General features: G+C 46.7%; 3 protein-coding genes and 1 long non-coding RNA gene across 7 annotated transcripts; 2 read left to right on the top strand and 2 right to left on the bottom strand.

Annotated features, from left to right (window-relative positions):
- Positions 1-165: 165 nt before the first annotated feature.
- On the bottom strand, positions 166-2,272 carry LOC133144534 (uncharacterized). The gene is made up of 3 exons (XR_009710720.1): positions 1,867-2,272; positions 801-853; positions 166-667 (listed from the first exon to the last, which is right to left on the bottom strand). It is a non-coding gene; the product is annotated as an uncharacterized LOC133144534 (long non-coding RNA).
- Positions 1,329-7,477, top strand: abcf1 (ATP-binding cassette, sub-family F (GCN20), member 1). Of its 3 annotated transcripts, none has more exons than XM_061267295.1 (26): positions 1,329-1,504; positions 1,949-1,995; positions 2,070-2,141; positions 2,269-2,395; positions 2,477-2,511; positions 2,588-2,677; positions 2,812-2,853; positions 3,076-3,126; positions 3,201-3,275; positions 3,345-3,443; positions 3,583-3,705; positions 3,776-3,876; positions 3,967-4,052; positions 4,150-4,289; positions 4,382-4,530; positions 4,601-4,684; positions 5,073-5,197; positions 5,336-5,448; positions 5,521-5,695; positions 5,807-5,881; positions 6,032-6,102; positions 6,182-6,214; positions 6,391-6,559; positions 6,708-6,772; positions 6,893-6,965; positions 7,069-7,477. In XM_061267295.1, the coding sequence occupies exons 1-26, from the start codon at positions 1,444-1,446 to the stop codon at positions 7,233-7,235; spliced, it is 2,448 nt and encodes an 815-aa protein (XP_061123279.1). In that variant the 5' UTR covers positions 1,329-1,443; the 3' UTR covers positions 7,236-7,477. The 3 variants fall into 3 exon arrangements, with proteins under 3 accessions (XP_061123279.1, XP_061123278.1, XP_061123280.1); XM_061267294.1 differs by having other exon boundaries at positions 2,812-2,859; XM_061267296.1 differs by lacking the exon at positions 2,812-2,853.
- mrps18b (mitochondrial ribosomal protein S18B) lies at positions 7,458-9,373 on the bottom strand. The gene is made up of 7 exons (XM_061267299.1): positions 9,217-9,373; positions 8,847-9,003; positions 8,678-8,775; positions 8,524-8,592; positions 8,383-8,449; positions 7,919-7,978; positions 7,458-7,762 (listed from the first exon to the last, which is right to left on the bottom strand). Exons 1-7 carry the CDS (start codon positions 9,295-9,297, stop codon positions 7,557-7,559), a joined length of 738 nt encoding a protein of 245 aa, XP_061123283.1. The 5' UTR covers positions 9,298-9,373; the 3' UTR covers positions 7,458-7,556.
- Positions 9,374-9,922: 549 nt separating this feature from the next.
- On the top strand, positions 9,923-18,027 carry ppp1r10 (protein phosphatase 1, regulatory subunit 10). Of its 2 annotated transcripts, XM_061267409.1 has the most exons (19): positions 9,923-10,253; positions 11,385-11,435; positions 12,418-12,528; positions 12,609-12,695; positions 12,899-13,034; positions 13,167-13,218; positions 13,296-13,385; positions 13,475-13,603; positions 13,679-13,784; positions 13,930-14,033; positions 14,215-14,342; positions 14,476-14,632; positions 14,708-14,848; positions 14,942-15,188; positions 15,362-15,437; positions 15,519-15,734; positions 16,287-16,407; positions 16,664-17,041; positions 17,123-18,027. In XM_061267409.1, exons 3-19 carry the CDS (start codon positions 12,422-12,424, stop codon positions 17,251-17,253), a joined length of 2,406 nt encoding a protein of 801 aa, XP_061123393.1. In that variant the 5' UTR covers positions 9,923-10,253; positions 11,385-11,435; positions 12,418-12,421; the 3' UTR covers positions 17,254-18,027. The 2 variants fall into 2 exon arrangements, with proteins under 2 accessions (XP_061123393.1, XP_061123392.1); XM_061267408.1 differs by lacking the exon at positions 11,385-11,435 and having other exon boundaries at positions 9,925-10,253.
- Positions 18,028-18,186: the final 159 nt, after the last annotated feature.

The following is an 18,186-nucleotide window of genomic DNA, read 5'->3' as shown; positions in this document are numbered from 1 at the left end:
GCTTTGTTGGCTCTCTCGGTCGGTCGGTCGGTCGGGCCCCTTGACAGCCGATACGGCTCTCGAGGCCACAAACCACCAACGGACAGGATGTCCTCTTCTTCATCCCTCTACATGGAAAAATGACATAACAAGTGTTTACAGTTGAAATGTTTTAATATCCTTTCATAGTAGAAATTGTAAAACAGGAAATAGTTTGCAGGATTACGCTGATCAGATGTGATAAAGATTTTTTATTTCGAGAACCACTTGGAAAGAAGTTTAGTGCGGAGGCGTCTTGGAGCCTCTGCCCATTCATCTATCCATCCATCCATCCATCCATCCATCCATCCATCCATCCATTCATTCATGGAGTAGCTCCTCCTGCTCCTCTCCATCATTGTGTGTTGTTGGCACAGCAACAGGGTCAATATTTGAAGTCGAGGGCAGGGTTAAAGGCTACTCCTATCGGACCCTCGCATTCGCCAGCTGCACTCGACCCTGCCCTGACAACACGGATCTGACGATGGCACGCACGCACGCACACTCACACGTGCACGCACGCACACTCACACGTACCCACGTGTACACGCGCACACGCACACGCCTTGTTGGTTGGCAAGCTTTCAGATCCTGCTTGCGTGTTGAACAAGTTTGTGCAATGTGTGCTTTTGATTTCCATCACCGCTGACTGTAAGAAAAACAATGAGTTGCAGTACTACATCAGATGCGTTCACAGCCACAACGGCGCAGTGTGCATACGTTTATGGCCGGCCACCCCACTGGAAAGTGGGTGTCTTTGGTTCCATTGTGTATATACTAACCTCATCCATGGAGAGGTTCTGGCTCTGGTTCACGTGGACTGTCGGGACTGGCACTAGTGAGAAAAGTAGAAAAAGAAGATCCCATTGTTGTTTTGATCGATTTCATGCTTCATTCGCACCTCTGTAAAGTGTCCATTTCATGTTTTTCCCTGACCCGGCTGCCGGTCTTCTGGCCGGTGCTGATGACAAGACAAATATGCACGTACTTGTGACAAGACAAATGCACGTACTTAGCTTCGGCATATATTCTGCGATATTTTTACTCAACATATGATGAATTGGATTCCCAGATATAATAATACACTACACATTGAAGTATTGGGCACGGTGTTGATAAAGAAGTAGCTCGTAAACAACACCAACGTATGACGCATGGATGAGACGTTAAAAGCAAAGAAGTTTTTTAGCCAAGGCCAATGTCGTCCGTCAGGGGGCTTGATGCATTTTTCTCACCAAACACTATTTCCATTCGCACTCCAGTCCACATAGTGGCGGTAATTCCCAATTTCCCTATTTTGCCCACTACCGAGGAAGAGAAATGTGACGGCGAAGAAGAAATTATTTCAACTCTTCTGGGCCGGCCGCATGACATTTTTGGGCTCTGATACCGACATTTGGTTCAGTTGTCAGAGTACGAAACAATATGCCGAAGAAAGGACAAGAAGAAGCAGAGTGGGTGGGCGATGAAGATCAGCCTACAACAGGTCAGGACAACAACAAAAAAACTCATTAGGGTGGGCTTGGTAGCCAAGCTAGCAGCTGGTGGCGGCGGTACCCAAACCATCATTAATTGTCGTCAAATATCAAGTTAGTGTTTTCAAGCCGAATTGCTATTTTAATAACACATTGTGTTGAGATAGATGGAGCGTCAACTGAGGTCAGCCATCTGACGCGTCATGAAAATGATGCAATGCTGGCTCATGTCACTTGAGTTCAGCAATTCATTAGCGAATAAATAAAAGGTACAGATGGTGGATGTACTTAGCTAGAAATACAGATCTGCATTAGGGTCATAAAAGTTCTCTAATGGCTATTAAAATCTCTTTACAAGTATTGAGATACGTACTTTGTTCTAAATTGTCACTCTCCGAAGTATTTCTTTCACACGTTGTCCACATTTTGAGTTCAAATGATCTTTCATCCCACAGAAAAGGCTGTGAAAAAGGGGAAGAAAGATAAAAAGGGGAAAAAAAGTGTGAGTACGTGCTCATCGACAGATTTATAGTTGAATCGCTTACTTGATTTGCTGCAACTTGTGTTTTCCTTTAGTTTTTCGAGGAACTCCAGACAGAGGAGAAGCCTGAAAAAGAAGTTAAGGTTCCTGCGAAAGATGCAAAACAGGTGATCACCTGAAGCCCAGAGTAGCTTCCGTAGACTCGATTGTGTTGGGAAATCAATGAGAAGGAAACATGCTTTGCATTTCCAAACACACAGACACACACACTCAGAGTGGATTTCTTCTTTTCAGCCTCATAAAAAGAAAAAGGACCGCCGTAAAGACAAAGGTGAAGATGCGGCCAATGACAGCGATGAAGATGTCTTGCTGAAGCTTAAAAAGCTCTCGGCGCAAGCCAGTGATGAAGAAGATGAACCTGGTATGAAGACAAGTTGTTCTGTCAGATTTAGTCATCCCAGTTCTTATGGAAACTGCCTCTCCCCCCCCCCCCCCCCCCCAGTTGTTGCCCCCAGGAAAGGAAACAAGAAGAACAAGGTTTGCCATTGTCTGTTGCCACCACCGTTGTCAGTGACTCTTCACATGCCACCAAGTCGTTTGTGTTGTCCTTCAGGGTGGTAACATTTTTGCAGCTCTCAACCAGGGTATGAGTGGTGAGGAAGACAACTCGGATTTGGAGCAGCAAGATGAACCAGTCAAAAAGGTACCCACCCACGCACGCATGTAGGAGTTTTTCCTTTTCTTCATGTTCACGATATATAGTATGTGCAATCAAATGGAAATGATTGATGATGATTTGGGGAATATAACGCGACAGTGTGTGCGTCTTGGATACAGGAGGCTGAGAAGGGCAAGAAAAAAGAGAAAGCTAAAGCTAAGGTGAAGGTGGGTGCTCTGCGGGTGCTCTCCTTTGGGCTTTCCTAAATTCAATTTCTTCTTTTTTTTCACTCCTAATTTGACATATTTGATGTTTGCATGCCCAGCTATCATCATTGTGTGTGCGTGTGACAATTTTTGATTCGTGCCTTTGCAATGATGTGCTTTTTTTTTTTTGTGCTAATTTCTCTGTTCAAGTGTTTTTGTTTCCTTTTTCCTTTGTAGGTACCAGAGAACGATGAGGATGAGAAACCCAAGGACAGAATGAAAGCAATTGTACGTAAACTATGCCCTCACCCTCGTTAATTGTCACAATTCCACTAAGGCGCTAATTTAAAACCTCCCTGTAGAAAAAGACAGCGGCGGAGAAATGGCATCAAGATGAAGACGAGGGAGATAACAGTGACGATGACGACATGCTGATGGTTCGTATGCGCTTGAGATGGCTTTGGCTCCTTGTTTGCTGCTTCAAACATTTGTCTCCGTCAAAGCAGAGTGCTGAAGATGTCATCGCCGAGCAGGCCAAACCGCAGCAGGACGATGACCCCTTTTCTAACCTTAGCAAGAAGGAGAAAAAGAAGAAGAAAAAAATGGTACGGATTTCAGATTGAACGATACCGACGCCTATTGCCAAAATATTTGAGCTATACCATAAATGTTGACTCCGAGTGGCATTTGTCGGATGAGCCTTTGTTGCTGTTGTTTGAGTCGAATGCATCCGTTTGTTCATAGATGGAGTATGAGCGTCAAGTGGCAAGTCTCCGTGCCCAGAATGCCTTGGAAGGGGATTTCTCCATTTCCCAAGCGGAAATGTCCTCCAGACAGGCCATGCTGGAGAACGCGTCTGACATCAAGGTCGGTCGATCGGGAGATCATCGGCTTCCTAAACAAATTCTGACTGTGCCTCTTTGTGTGTTTTTCGTAGCTGGAGAGGTTCAGCATTTCCGCCCATGGCAAAGAGCTTTTTGTCAACGCTGATCTCCTCATAGTGGCGGGAAGAAGATACGGTTTGGTCGGACCAAACGGGTACATTGAAGTGCTTTTCCTTTGAACGAGCTCGTATACGAGTCGGAATCAGTCCTTTGCCGCATGAAGCCACTCGCTGTTTTCTTCCAGCAAAGGGAAGACCACGTTGCTGAAACACATCGCCAACAGAGCTCTGAGCATTCCCCCCAACATCGACGTGTTGCTATGCGAGCAAGGTAAGAAATGTTCTCTCTCTCTCTCTCTCTCTCTCTCTCTCTCTCTCTCTCTCTCATATCTGTGCTCAGTCCCATTCACGCGTGCTGGTGCATTCAGAGGTGGTGGCTGACGACACGCCGGCAGTTCAGGCGGTGCTGAAGGCCGACACTCGCCGCCTGAAGCTGCTCCAGGAGGAGAAGCAGCTTCAGGCCCGTCTGGAGAAAGGAGAGGACAGTGTGGCAGACAGACTAGACAAGGTGAGCGACGGCTTAACAAACATCCCTGAGCTGAGCGTAAGTAACTACGGCCACCCGATCCACGTCAAGCCTGGATTGCCGTCTGCCGGCAGGTCTACGAGGAGCTGAGGGTGATCGGAGCTGCGGCGGCCGAAGCCAAAGCCAGAAGGATCTTGGCCGGCTTGTCCTTTACCCCCGAGATGCAGAACAGACCCACCAAAAGGTTCTCGGGAGGTTGGAGAATGAGAGTTTCGCTTGCCAGGTAGATAGACACCTCAGCTCACTTGTTTCCAACGGATCAGGCTTGTTGATGGCCAACACAATTTCCACAGGGCTCTGTTCATGGAGCCCACCTTACTGATGCTCGACGAACCCACCAACCACCTGGACCTGAATGCTGTCATCTGGCTCAACAAGTATGCACACCTCTTGTTACCTTTTTCTCCTCAAGCTTTGTAGTCTGCCTGAGGTTTTGAAATTTGCAGAAAGTGACCTCCAATGTTACTTGGGTCAAACGTTAGCTTCAAGCTTGACATCATACGTTAGCTTCAAGTTTGACATCATCAGTTAGCTTCAAGCTTGACATCATCAGTTAGCTTCAAGCTTGACATCATCAGTTAGCTTCAAGCTTGACACCATACATCAACTGCAAATGATCCTTCTTTTGGGACAGATCGCTCCTGTCACTAACGCAAATGAAGTGGATCTTGTATGGACGGTCAACTCGTCTAAATAGCAGGAGCACGCTTGGCTTTCGTTCATTTGATGTGTTAGCGCTGCCTCCACGTTTTCTCTCCCTTCCAGCTATCTTCAAGGCTGGAAGAAAACCCTGCTCATAGTTTCCCACGACCAAAGTTTCCTGGATGAAGTGTGCACTGACATCATGCACCTAGACAACGAGAAGCTCTACTACTACAGAGGCAACTACTGTAAGTCTCTCACTTGAAATGGAGCTTCTTGGCTACAACGTTCCATACGGTTCAAGGCAATGAAGAATCGGAACGGCTCCAATTAAGCTTAATGCTGGCCAGAGACCATCTTGACTAACCCAACATTTCTTTATCTAGTGACCTTCAAAAAAATGTATGTCCAGAAGCAAAAGGAGCTCCAGAAACAATACGACAAGCAGGAGAAGAAACTTAAGGACCTGAAGGCTGGTGGCAAGTCCACCAAACAGGCTGTGAGTTTGAATCGGAGCGTCCGAAGTGCGAAAATCGCTCACAACTGATTTATTTATTTATTTGTCTTTCAGGAGAAGCAGACAAAAGAAGCGCTCACCAGAAAACAACAGAAAGGCAAGAAGAAGGGGGGTCAGGAAGAGGAGAGCCATGAGGCCACGGAACTGCTGAAGCGGCCCAAAGAGTACACTGTCAAGTTCACCTTTCCAAACCCTCCTCCTCTTTCGCCACCCATTTTGGGCCTGCATAGTAAGAAGGCTTCCATACGTATTTCAATCATCAGGCTGACGGACGCTAGCTATGTACGTACGTAGCCTACGGCTTGCAGCTCCGACAAACCCATGGCACTTTCTATTCCAGGTGTTGATTTCTCCTACGACGGCCACAAGCCACTCTTCCGGAACGTCGACTTTGGAATTGACATGGAATCCAGAAGTAAGATTGCAACAACTTGCGTTCCAAAAAAGCCAGCGCGTTGTTTCTGAAGTTACATATTGCCGTTGTTTTCATAACCAGCGACACATGATTGTTAATGTGTGGGGCTCAACCTAAATGAAGCCTCATTTGAATCTCGCCTCCCTGCAGTTTGTATCGTGGGCCCGAATGGTGTTGGGAAGAGTACCTTGCTGTTGCTGCTCAATGGGAAATTAAATCCTGTACGTATGTCCATTTGTCAAAGTTTCATGAGTTAATCATTGATATGTCCATCCTGAGCGCCACACACTTGTTTTACAGACTAAGGGTGAGATGAGGAAGAATCATCGATTGGTAAGTAGTTCATCCGTGAAGGTTCTATGAAAAATAGTGAGGATGTACTGTACTTTATTGATCCCATGAGGGAGGGAGGGAGGTGATGTAATGAGGGGCTGTACAGTATTGAACAGCAAACCGCTCGTGGACATGACACGTATGCTTGACTCTGTGCGTGCGTGGTTTGCTTGCAGAAAATCGGCTTCTTCAACCAGCAGTATGCAGATCAGTTGAACATGGAGGAGAACCCCACAGAGTACCTGATGAGGAACTTCAACCTCCCCTATCAGGATGGCAGGAAGTGCCTGGGACGTTTTGGCCTGGAGAGCCACGCGCACACCATTCAAATCTCAAAACTGTCTGGTATGAATGGGGGGCACTCACGCCAATGGCAAAACACTCCTCCTGACTTTCAATTGGGATGCAGATAGTGGTTATTGCTACTCTCCTTTGTCCTTCCCAACTTTGACTAACTGCGGTCAAAGTGCTCTGCTGGTTTTGTTTCCGATAGGTGGTCAGAAAGCTCGAGTTGTGTTTGCTGAACTATCCTGCCGCCAGCCAGATGTCCTCATCTTGGTACGAGAAAGTCAATTCTTTTGAGATGGCCATCATCTTTTCTTGACGATATGTCACCCCGCTCGCCATTGACCGTGATTCGAGCTGCAAACTGAAGTGTTGGCCTATCTGCTCTTCCAGGATGAACCCACTAACAATCTGGATATCGAGTCCATCGATGCTTTATCAGAGGCCATCAATGAATACAAAGGAGGTCTGTGGAATAAGGCATGATCTAAAAGGGACTTGAAGTCCTCGTGTGCACGATCAAGCGCAGCTTCCTAACCGTCGGCGCATGTCCCCCTTGTCTTGCCCAGCTGTGATCATAGTGAGTCACGACGCCCGTCTCATCACTGAAACTCAGTGCCAGCTGTGGGTGGTGGAAGATCACTCCATCAGCCAGATCGACGGCGACTTTGACGACTACAAGCGAGAAGTTCTGGAGTCCCTCGGCGAGACCATGGTCAATAAGGTTAACCCGTGATCTCCCGCCTCCAGCACTTGCGGGAGGGAGGACGGTGGCGCTATCTATCCTATCCCATCCCTTGACGGCTAACCCAAAAGACTGGTTCCTTGCTCCATTTTCCTTCTGGAATGCCACAAAGCAGGAAATGGGCTGTAAATGTAAAGCCCTGCCTGGCATGCATCCAATTCTTATCAAACAAGACTGGAAATTGTGCGATGTTGATAAAGAACACAAAATAAAGCCGTTTTTTTCAACTTTGATTTCTTGGCTTACATTGACATATCCACGATTCACATGCCTATTTCATTGACTATACATAGCTGGTAGAAATGGCATCAATCATGTGCCTGGCTTGAGATAAGCCTTATAGGTCTTCCTGACTTGAGCAACTTCCTTCTCGTCTGGTGCGATTTCACCATACCATTTATACCAGTCGTCAGCGGACGTTAAAGAAGGGGCAGGCGGTGTGACGCCCACAGCATCGTGGCCATTGGAGTAATCTTCGCCTGCAAAATCCACATAGGGAATCTGAAAGGAAAGAAAGCCTGCAACGACAAAAGTTCATCTGATAAGTCTTGACGGGTCCACAGTGTCAACAAAGAGCAAATTGCAACCTGATGGCAGTGCTGATTTGAATTGAATTCATCGTTCAGCTGGAATTCCGATACTTCGATGAGGGCTGAGGTGAAGAACAAACGTACCATGATCTTGTGCAGTGTTGACTGCTTCGACCAGCTTCTTCTGCTGTTTCATACACACGCCTGAGGAAAGCAGAACAGTGAGCCCATTTAGGAACCTATTCATGAAGCCCATGCAGCCAGCCCATGCAGCCAGCCCATGCAGCCAGCCCATGCAGCCAGCCCATGCAGCCAGCCCATGCAGCCAGCCCATGCAGCCAGCCCATGCAGCCAGCCCATGCAGCCAGCCCATGCAGCCAGCCCATGCAGCCAGCCCATGCAGCCAGCCCATGCAGCCAGCCCATGCAGCCAGCCCATGCAGCCAGCCCATGCAGCCAGCCCATGCAGCCAGCCCATGCAGCCAGCCCATGCAGCCAGCCCATGCAGCCAGCCCATGCAGCCAGCCCATGCAGCCAGCCCATGCAGCCAGCCCATGCAGCCAGCCCATGCAGCCAGCCCATGCAGCCAGCCCATGGCTTGTGCCTTACCAGTTCGAGTGGGATCATACACCACACCTGTGTGGGGGCTGATGAACTGCTGCAACAGCTTCACATTCTGTGGAGGGGAAAACAGCCATTAGCGATCCAATAAAAAGCTCTAACCACCAGATCACACTATATTCAACTCACCTGATGATGAATAATCACATGTGGATCTCGACATATTGGACAAGGGTTTCCACATATCTTGTCTCCTCTCTAAACAAAGCCATTAAATATGTATTAGAGTTTGAATTTGTACTGAACATGAAATATTCTTACAAATACATTCAAAACACATTACAATGCACGTCTTGCGAGTCTTCTGTGGGGGAATGCCTCCTTTGTGGTTCCTCCTGTAACCCGCCCATACTGGATGGGCTCCATACCTCTCAATGTACTCTGCCAGGGAGATTGGATTCATTGATAAGTACAATTGGGGGGGAGATCACCCTCGTGTGTATGGGAGATACCTTCACTCTCCATATAATCCCACGGTCTGTCTTTGTAGCGAGAGAGTGCCTCGGTTTCCTTGGTCGCCGCCTCATCCTGCAGTGTCACGGCTTGGCACAAAGAGTGGCTTGGAAGTGCAAGTGGCCGAATAGCTGGACAGATTCCTATAGATGTCCTCTGTGAAACAAAGTGTGATCACATAAAGTAATTGAAAAGGAAAAACAAGATGAACCTAGCACAACTGTATACTGACAATAGTTTGGGGCTCGTTTTCTGTTTCGGAAGATCGTTGTTAGCTACACCAATGGCTACTGATCAGCCTGCCTTGACAAATAAAAATAAAATAAAGACCAACTGTCAGACTACCAGCTACTCGTATAACGATCATACCTTCAATTGTCGCAGTGAATATGAAATCGAAGGCGAGATGCGGACCACTGCCCTTACAACGGTTTGGAAGGAGGCAGCCATTTTTCCTCATAGTAAGGTGAAGGGTCAGGGGTCTTGACGGCGGTTTGTGAAAATTACCGCCGCCTATTGGTCTTCTCTCATTACTGCATTGTCTGCACAAGTCTGAACAGATTATCTTGGACGTTATAATGGAAGTGTATTTATTATTCCGAGAACGCCCCTCGTAATGTTTGTGGGGGTTTTCTTGGGGTTGAAGCATGTTATTGGTTTTTGTTTTGACCTTATTTCGCTCAGACGGTTCATGAATACACGTCTGCGGATGCAGCGTGTCAGTTACGAAGCCGCCGCCATTTTAAGGACGTAAAACAGCTCAAGTATACTTGTTTTATAACGTTTATGTGCCCGTGAAATGGGAATAATATCGTATAGATATGTAGTTTTATAAACGCTGTTCCGAAAAATGTGAATAATTAAGAGTACGCTGATGGTATATCGACACAATTGTCGAAAACCGGCGTGAGTCGCCATTATGCCTTTGAAGCACAGGAAGAAGGTCGTTCGTCAGCCATTTTGGAGCGATCTCCGAGCTGGAAAAAACGGCGGTGACGCAAAAAACGTCACAGCGTATAAAAGCTAAGTCCCTCCTCTTCTCGCTCATTCCTGGATTTGGTCAGAGGTAAGTGAAGACGTCACAACATTCGTGCACACATTTGTCGTTTTAGAAGGTGAAGTCATCCCCGAATATTCACAAAAACCCTCGCGGGAGGTTCATTACGCTTATGGGGTGAATTTTCACCTCTAGTGTCAACTAAGATGTGTTTCTCTTGTGTACTTTTTCAGGTTTCAATTCGTTTTCCCGAAGACTCAACCGTCGAGGACTTCGACCAACCACCTAAATTGATATTTTTTCTTCAAGTAATGGACATCTGATTACTATTTTTGCCTCCAGTTTGTTCTTGAAGGAAAAGGCTAGCTTTTAGCTACCAAAGCCCCACCCATTAGAAATTTTGAAGCAGGTATTAAAGCCATCCAAGTTGATACGTTTTTAATATAAACGAAATAAGTGCCCGAAAAGCACAATGTGTTATGACTTAAGCGTTGAGGGCAATTAGTTCGAATAGGAATGCATAACGTCGACTTGTTAGAAGTACTTCTAAAGTCATCGTATTCGCTATTTTGCGGTAGTTGGCTAGCAGCCGCCGCAATTTAGCCTAGCCTAGCCTTCTGTTTAGCATGAGCTCACACATGAATGTGGACGGTGACACAAGTCTCCGTTTCTTCGTGTGTGAGACGAGGTGGGCTAATAACAAATCGAGGAATAGTAATCTCTATAAGCAATCTGATCATAAAGATTGCCGTGTTTGTTTAGGAGACTAATAACCAATGAAGTCGGACTTTTTGCCTGCCGGGCTTTTGTAGGGGCTGCTCCACGGAACTGAACCGCACCGCAATCTACACATAAAGATTGCATTAGACTGAGGATTGATTGATGGACGGAAGTTTGACGAAGCACAGTGTTGGTTGCGTTGACAATAGCACAGGGGATCCCACAAATCCCGCACTGGGCAATCTGGATAAAGATTGCGGGATGACTGAAGACAAGTGCTCTTTCGTAACACAATCATTTCGGACTTGTCTAAATTGTGGACAATTGGCTTGCCTCACCAGCGGGTGTCTTTTTGCCCCCCCCCCCCCCTACTACGGAGCATTTTGGAGTTTTCTTCGTTTAAAACCGTAAAGCAGCCACAGCGGAGGCAGCAGTAGCCCCTTTCAGTTTGTTCGAGCTTTGTTCTAGCCTAAACGTCCGCCCGCCCGCCCCCATTGAGCGTTTTCCATGCTAACAATGCTAGTCTGGCGTCGCAGGGGTTAAAGTGAGGAGAGGAGGGGCTTGCATTGGCGGAGGAGCTGACTGCCCCTCCCTCCCCTCCAGTTTTTTTCCTCGGTATGTCTGGCTGCATTTCTATAACTCAAAAGGATGATTTGCTGCTCAATCATTTTTAGCAACTTTATTAGCTGATCGTTTTCCTACCAGTGATCCATATTTGTTTCCAAGTGGCTGCGTAATGTTGCAGGGTCTTGTTTAACACTTGACAGTTTGTGTACATGTGTAACAGCTGTGCCACTTACAGGCTTTGAATTATTTGCAGTGTTGTGGAGTTCTGAGACAATATAAAACTTCTACTTCAACATTTAAACCGGTAAGACCAAACTGATTCCTCACACCAATGCATTTACAATTAATTCTCTTCTAGAAGCAAGTTATGCACGTATCAAATCACTTATCAGAATGAACAAACATGGGGGAAAAAAGTGCACAACCCAGTACCCCCCCCCCCTACCTTTCAAATAATGCTGTGTTTTTATTGCGTAACGGCACACACTTGTACAATGTTGATTTAATTTAATTACATGACATATTTGTAGGCCCTTGATGGAATGCAAGTATAGTCATCCAAATTAACTTCAAATAATGACTTGTTCTTTGGTCATGAAAGTAATGTCTAATGTTTGTGTAATTACAAACCATGAACCACATTGAGCGGATTCAAAAGAAAAAATAGCATCTGTACAAGTATTCTAATTCATAGTTTTAGATTCATATGCAGTCAGTATTAGTCATTTGATTTGGACGTGCATGTGCGATTAAAATGTGTTCATACTAGTAATTGGGGAACAAACATAGTTTAGAAAACCATAAAGTAGTCCACTTTCCACAGAAGCACATATCGGTCGCTCCAAATGCCCTGCGAGGTCCAGAGAGGAGCCATTCTGGTGCTCTGGGACACTCGTGCGCCCTTCTGCTGTCTCTGCAACTAGAGGTCGTTCGTGCCAGCAGCGTGCAACAGCGCTCAAGTATGAGGCGGTACATGTTCTATTGCACAATTGTTTGCTGATGAGTCACTTAGTAGGTTTGTTGTCGTGTGCTACTGATGGGACTGCGGACCTCATCTGTTTGCCGGGGTTAGCGGAATGAGTGCTGGAGTGAAATGGAGTTTTTTGGTTTAAGGGTGAAAAGTCCAGCCTTGTTCTGTTTTGCAAGGGTGGCGTTCAGGTCTGTTGAGCAGCCCCTCGGTTATATCGAAGGCCCGATACATTCATTCCCGATTATTACGAAAAAGGAGGCACACCATACACATTGCCCTACTGTCATGTATTAACTGCTTGAGGTTTGTTTTTCAGAAACATGGAGGGGGTGCCGGTGGACCCCAAACAGATTTTGAAGGGAGTAGAGGTTCTACTTGGGAAGGATGGGGGACTCTGCAGCTTGGAGGGAGTACCAAAGATGTTCAGGTGAGCAATTCAAGCCTTTCAATGTCTTTTTCCAGGTAGCCTTTTGCAATGGCTTTAACGTTTACATATCTTCTGCGCAGCCTAATGAAAGCGTCTGCCAAGATGGTCAGTCGGTGTATGTACTTGAACATCCTACTTCATACAAAATCACATGATGTTCTCAACAGGTAAGTTTTGGTGTGATGAGGCTGCATATTTTTTTCCTCCTCAGCTGTAATTGCACAACATTCTAGCCGTGCAAGGATTTACAAAGACCGACTTGAATTGACTGATTTTTGGTTTTACTTGATACCATAGCATCAGTGACCACTTCAAACTTTCTTGCATGCATTTTTGTGAATAAAACATTCTCCCCCCTCCCTTTATTTAGGTTCATCCGAGTCGGTGGCTACAGGCTGCTGAATTCGTGGCTCACATACTCGAAAACCACCAACAATTCGCCTCTGCTGCAGCTTATTCTGCTCACTCTGCAAAAGTTGCCTCTCAAAGTGGACCATCTCAAACAGGTACAGACCAAAAGGAAAACCAGTTTGGACTTTTTGTGTGTGTGAATATAATACTGTCTCTTTTATTTGTTCGGTGCCAAATTTCATTTTAATTGGCTCATGACGAATTTCCCATATGACCTTTCTCCACAGAACAACACAGCTAAGCTGGTAAAGCAACTGTGTAAAAGCGCAGAGACTGAAGGTCAGTTGTCCTCATCGGTTGGGTTTGTTGTTTCGAGGAGGTCGGAGCCCATGCTTAATCTTTAATCTTCATTCTAGAATTGAGAAAGTTGGCGTCTGTGCTCGTCGACGGCTGGATGGCAACAATTCGCTCCCAGAGTGTATCGAGCAATGCCAGCAGTCCCGGTGGTATGGACACTTCGCATTTACTCCTTTATCAATGACTCCTTCTTTTTGCCATCATCCTAAAATATGCTCTCGATATATTCAATGTGTAGATAAGAAGAAGAAGAAAGAAGATGGCAAGGTGCCACTCAGAGAGGTGAAGGACAAGAGTGCAGAGGATGAGAAAAAGAAAGACAAGGCTAAAGCGCATGCCCCGAGTCATGCGAAAATCCGCTCCATAGGTGAGCGAGCCATTGAAACACCTGATGTATGTATGTACTTTGCTGAAATAGTCATGAAAATGCTTGCTTTTGTAGGTCTAGAGATGGACACTCCAAATCCTACCCCCACAAAGAAAAGCCCGGCTGCTCCCCAGCTGGGTGACAAGTACAACATCAAGCCTCCAGTCCTCAAGAGGTTAAGGTACGGCGGCGGCGGCGGCGGTGGTCACTGACCAGACCAGCAAGAATATTATGAGCGCAGCGCCATAGCGGTCAAGATGTACTTTGCTCTCTGCAGCCATCCAGTGGTCAGTGGCAGTAACTTCACGCTCTCCTCTTTTTTACAGTTCGGGTCCATTTGATAATCCTCCCCTTGAGAAGAAATACAAACCTCTAAACACGCCGTCCAACTCCACCAAAGAAATTAAAGTCAAGATCATTCCAGCACAACGTAAGTGTGTGCAGCATAATAAACCAACGTATTGGTTGATAAGTGCAGTTCACCGAGTTGCCAACGATATTTGGAGCTATGGTTTGAATATCAACGCCTTTACTATCAATTGAACGTGACGTCACGCTTTCCTATACTGTCCCAGATTTTCAGTGTACTTTCTTTCACCCAATGTCTGCAGCCATGGAGTGCACGGGGTTCCTTGATGCGCTCAACTCCGCTCCAGTGCCTGGAATCAAGATCAAGAAAAAGAAACCTGCAGCGACTTCACCCTCTAGCGCCAAGGCTGTGTCACCGACCTCAAATAAGGTAACTTTTCCGACAATAAATCAATGACCCAATCTATAAAGCAAATGAAGAAACGTCATATGTAGTAAATGATCTGTGTTGGCAAAATGTCTGTTCTCCTAATAACGCCCTTGCGCTCTTCATAATCTCCCAGACGAATCCATTTGACAGTAAACAATCGACATATTCCTCATCTTCTGGCAAGCCAACATCTCCAGAGACTGTTTCTTCAAATGCCACTGATGAAAATCAGGAGCCAGATCGGCCCGGGACCCCCGTGCCCACCGAAGACTCTGACTCCATGGACACGGGTGAGTGTGGCTCTGTAAAGACCAGGAAGTCAAATAAATAAGAGACCAATTGAAATCGCCCTTTGTATTTTGCAGGAGACAAGCCCAATGCTCTGTCGGAACCTCGCGGGGAAGAAGACCTGACTAAGAAGGGCAAGAAAAAGAAGACTGTTCACTGGGCTCAGGAAGATCATCTCAAGCATTATTTTTATTTTGACCTGGATGAGACAGAGCGAGGTACAAACCATGCCTGCCGCCGCCGCCGCCAATCAAACTGGCACGTGTAAATGCGAGTGGCTAACTCCCTGAATGATTCCCTCTCCTTCCTAGTCAATGTCAATAAGGTGAAGGACTTTGGTGAGGCGGCCAAGCGGGAGTTGATGATGGATCGACAGACGTTTGAGATGGCCCGACGGCTTTCTCACGACGCTATGGAGGAGAGGGTCCCCTGGACACTGCCCAGGCCGCTGACATTACCTGGCAGTCTGGTCATTCCTGGCTCCAACAGCACAGAAAAGCTTACCCAGCGGGACCGTGAGATGGGAATCTTACAGGAGCTCTTCCTCAGTAAAGAGAGGTAGGACGGTCGGTCATCACCGTTGTCTGTTGTTTTGACCTCGTCATGCAATTCATTTTGAATTCTATTGGGTGAAGCTAATGGCGGTGCGGACATACATAGGAGGAGGCTATCAACCCACGGGCTGGTCTTTTGAAGTCTAGACGGGCTTGTCTTTTGTCTTTTTTTACCAGTGTACCCGACACTCCGCACGAGCCGGACCCAGAGCCTTATGAACCTATGCCCCCTCGACTCATTCCCCTGGATGAGGTCAGTAGCGAAATCCAAAGGAATCCCTTGGCTTCTTTGTTTTGACAACGAATGACCTCCCTTCTTATTGGATTTGCCTAGGACTCTTCAGTACCAGACGATAGCTACCCTGAGCCCATGGACCCATCTCAGCAGGTTCCAGCCCTGGGCCAAAACGAGGGCTCCAAGCTGCCGCCTGTCCTGGCCAACCTGATGGGCAACCTTAACAGCAATTCGCGTAGCCCTCAGACCGCAAACACTGTCAGCAATCCGGTCACACCGGCCGTCAACGTACAGGAGCTGCTCACGTCGATCATGGTACATGACTACTGCACACTGGGAGTATTTGTCTACAGTCAAATAAAGCTTTTTCATCTGTTTGATTTACTCATTTGAAACGGACGGCTTCGTAGGTCCTATGCAATGTTTCGCCTGATCCGTGCGAGTCAAATGCAATCACCGGTAGACCGAACATACCATGGCAGTCGTTTCGATCGAATTCATCTTACGGCGGAAATGGCTTTGTCACAAGAATATCTTTTCAAAACAACAAGTACGATTGCATCGTGGAGCTTCAATAAGATGAAATGTCATTTCCACGGAGGAAAGAGGGGGGAAACAAAAGTACGGGTCAGAGGAGTTTATTTTCAAATTTCAACATGTTGAACCATGTTTATAAAGGTAGACCCGTCCAATTCTTGAATCAAGATGCTAGTTTGTTTTGGGGCAAGGTCGTCGTGTTGCCGTTTGTCATCCTAGCAAGGTGCGGTTGGAGCCCAAAGTTTCATCAGTTATGACATAAGACCAGTCAGTGGCCTTTTTTTTCTTTCATGATTTTGCTGCAACTAATCAAAGCTTGTGTGTCTTTAGGGCGCTTCGAGCAACCAATCGACCGAAGACCTCATCAAGCAGCCGGACTTCTCGGATAAGATTAAACAACTTCTGGGTTCCCTGCAGCAGAACCAGAACCAGAACCAGGGACCCGCACCAGGTAAATCCGCCCTGAGATATCCTGAATGTGAAAAGAGAGCAAAAAAAGAAATCCTTCAATGTGTATTTCCACGCAACTTTGACAATCATCAAAGTAACGCATTGGGCACATTGTTAGCATTGGGCACATTGTTAGCATTGGGCACATTGTTAGCATTGTTTCTTCCCCCAAATCTGGAATGTCATTGAAAGTGGTGGAAATGCTCTTGTCCTGTTTTCCACTCACTTGATTTGTTTCTCTTTTCTTGTGAACGCAGTCAACCCGAGTCTGCTGGGTCACAGTCCCATGAACAATATGAACAACATGCACATGCAGCAGATGCCTATGAACAGTGGCTTCCCACCCAACATGCCTCCAGGCGGCCCCCGCTTCAACCACCCCCCGCCGCCGCCTCATAATCACGGGCCGCCTTTCAACAGCGGCGGAGGCCCACCACGCATGATGGGGCCGCCTCCGCCGGGGCCGCCGCCGGGGCAAGGCCGCGGGGACAACGGCAACTACTGGGGAGACGACTCCATGAGAGGCGGGCCCCACCGAGGAGGCCATTTCCACCGGGGAGGAAGGGGCCGAGGAGGAGAGCCGGGCTTTCGGGGCCGAGGACGAGGGGGGCCGAGAGGAGGACACAATATGAATGGTACGTACGCGCCGCGCCGCGTATCACTCGATTCCTCAAACTCATTTGTTTTCTCTCTTCCTCCTCCTCCTCCTCCAACAGACATGTCCATGCGGCCCGTTTGTCGCCATTTCATGATGAAGGGAAACTGCAGGTACGAGAGCAACTGTGCTTTCTACCACCCCGGTGTCAACGGGCCACCCTTCCCCCCAAACAACCAGCACGGACACTAAGCGGCTGCCCCATAAGCCTCATCTTCCGCATCCATCAAACCACTGCAGCGTGATTCTCCCACGATGAGATGATCACTGTTTTTAACAGACTGAAAGCTTGCCACTTTTTTCCCACTATGTCCGTCACTGTCGACATCCGCAACTTGCTTGAAGGTCGTTTCCCTCCAATTGCCTTTCAGCGGTGTCGTTTTCCCCTTGCCTGATTCCTTGGCAGCACTTTAAAATGCAATGGTAAATCTAACGATAGCACAAATGATGATGGATCTTGAACAGCTACATTTCAATGATGAATGAAACTTTGTCCTGAAGAAGCAAGGAAACCATTTCCCCTGCTCATAGCTGCTGGTAAAAAAAACAAAAAAAACATTGTGCTAAAGATGATGACAACCTTCTATGTGCTACCTTTGAGTTTATTTCTGCTTTGTGACTGGACAACTGAATTAATGATGAGTCTGCCGATACAGCAAATGACCTCTGAACTCTCCATCTTAACCTCAGAAAGAGGGCTTTGAATGTCAGTATTATGATGAAGCATTCTGCAGGTCAGCTATGGTGTGTGTGTGTGTTTTCTGTGAAAACAATGACCTTGTCTCTTGTGGGACTTTCCTTTTCTTTTTCCCCTCCGTGTTTTATTTTGATAAATGTTAAAAAACAGGTGCCCTTTTTTATGACAGGTTCATTGATTGTACTGTAACGCTGTCTACAATACATGTTCACGTGGTCATATTTTTCTGTTGAATTATTTTGTACACTATTAAAAATGTTCAAATATAATTGTTTTATGGTTGATTTGAAATTGGGGCACAACGAGTCATTGGATGAATGCTTGGAAAATACAATAACAGAAATCATGGACTTGGGATAAATAAAGATGAGTGGTGAAAAAAACCAAACAATGAATGACAAATATTGTGTACTGGTAGTTCCATCCAT

This window comes from Syngnathus typhle, linkage group LG20 (assembly GCF_033458585.1).
Source record: "Syngnathus typhle isolate RoL2023-S1 ecotype Sweden linkage group LG20, RoL_Styp_1.0, whole genome shotgun sequence".
Taxonomy (NCBI): domain Eukaryota; kingdom Metazoa; phylum Chordata; class Actinopteri; order Syngnathiformes; family Syngnathidae; genus Syngnathus; species Syngnathus typhle.
This window is presented reverse-complemented; position numbering and strand designations above follow the sequence as displayed.

Bases quoted from the DNA above. Each gene is read 5' to 3' on its own strand.
- mrps18b (XM_061267299.1), bottom strand. From the start codon at position 9,297: ATGGCTGCCTCCTTCCAAACCGTTGTAAGGGCAGTGGTCCGCATCTCG. The intron at 9,004-9,216 runs GTATGATCGTTA...TTTGTTTCACAG, and splicing joins ATTCACTGCGACAATTGAAG to AGGACATCTATAGGAATCTG. The intron at 8,776-8,846 runs GTATCTCCCATA...TCTCCCTGGCAG, and splicing joins GGATTATATGGAGAGTGAAG to AGTACATTGAGAGGTATGGA.
- abcf1 (XM_061267294.1), top strand. From the start codon at position 1,444: ATGCCGAAGAAAGGACAAGAAGAAGCAGAGTGGGTGGGCGATGAAGAT. The intron at 5,198-5,335 runs GTAAGTCTCTCA...TTCTTTATCTAG, and splicing joins CTACTACAGAGGCAACTACT to TGACCTTCAAAAAAATGTAT. The intron at 5,449-5,520 runs GTGAGTTTGAAT...TTTGTCTTTCAG, and splicing joins GCAAGTCCACCAAACAGGCT to GAGAAGCAGACAAAAGAAGC.
- ppp1r10 (XM_061267409.1), top strand. From the start codon at position 12,422: ATGGAGGGGGTGCCGGTGGACCCCAAACAGATTTTGAAGGGAGTAGAG. The intron at 13,785-13,929 runs GTACGGCGGCGG...TCTTTTTTACAG, and splicing joins CCAGTCCTCAAGAGGTTAAG to TTCGGGTCCATTTGATAATC. The intron at 14,849-14,941 runs GTACAAACCATG...TCTCCTTCCTAG, and splicing joins CCTGGATGAGACAGAGCGAG to TCAATGTCAATAAGGTGAAG.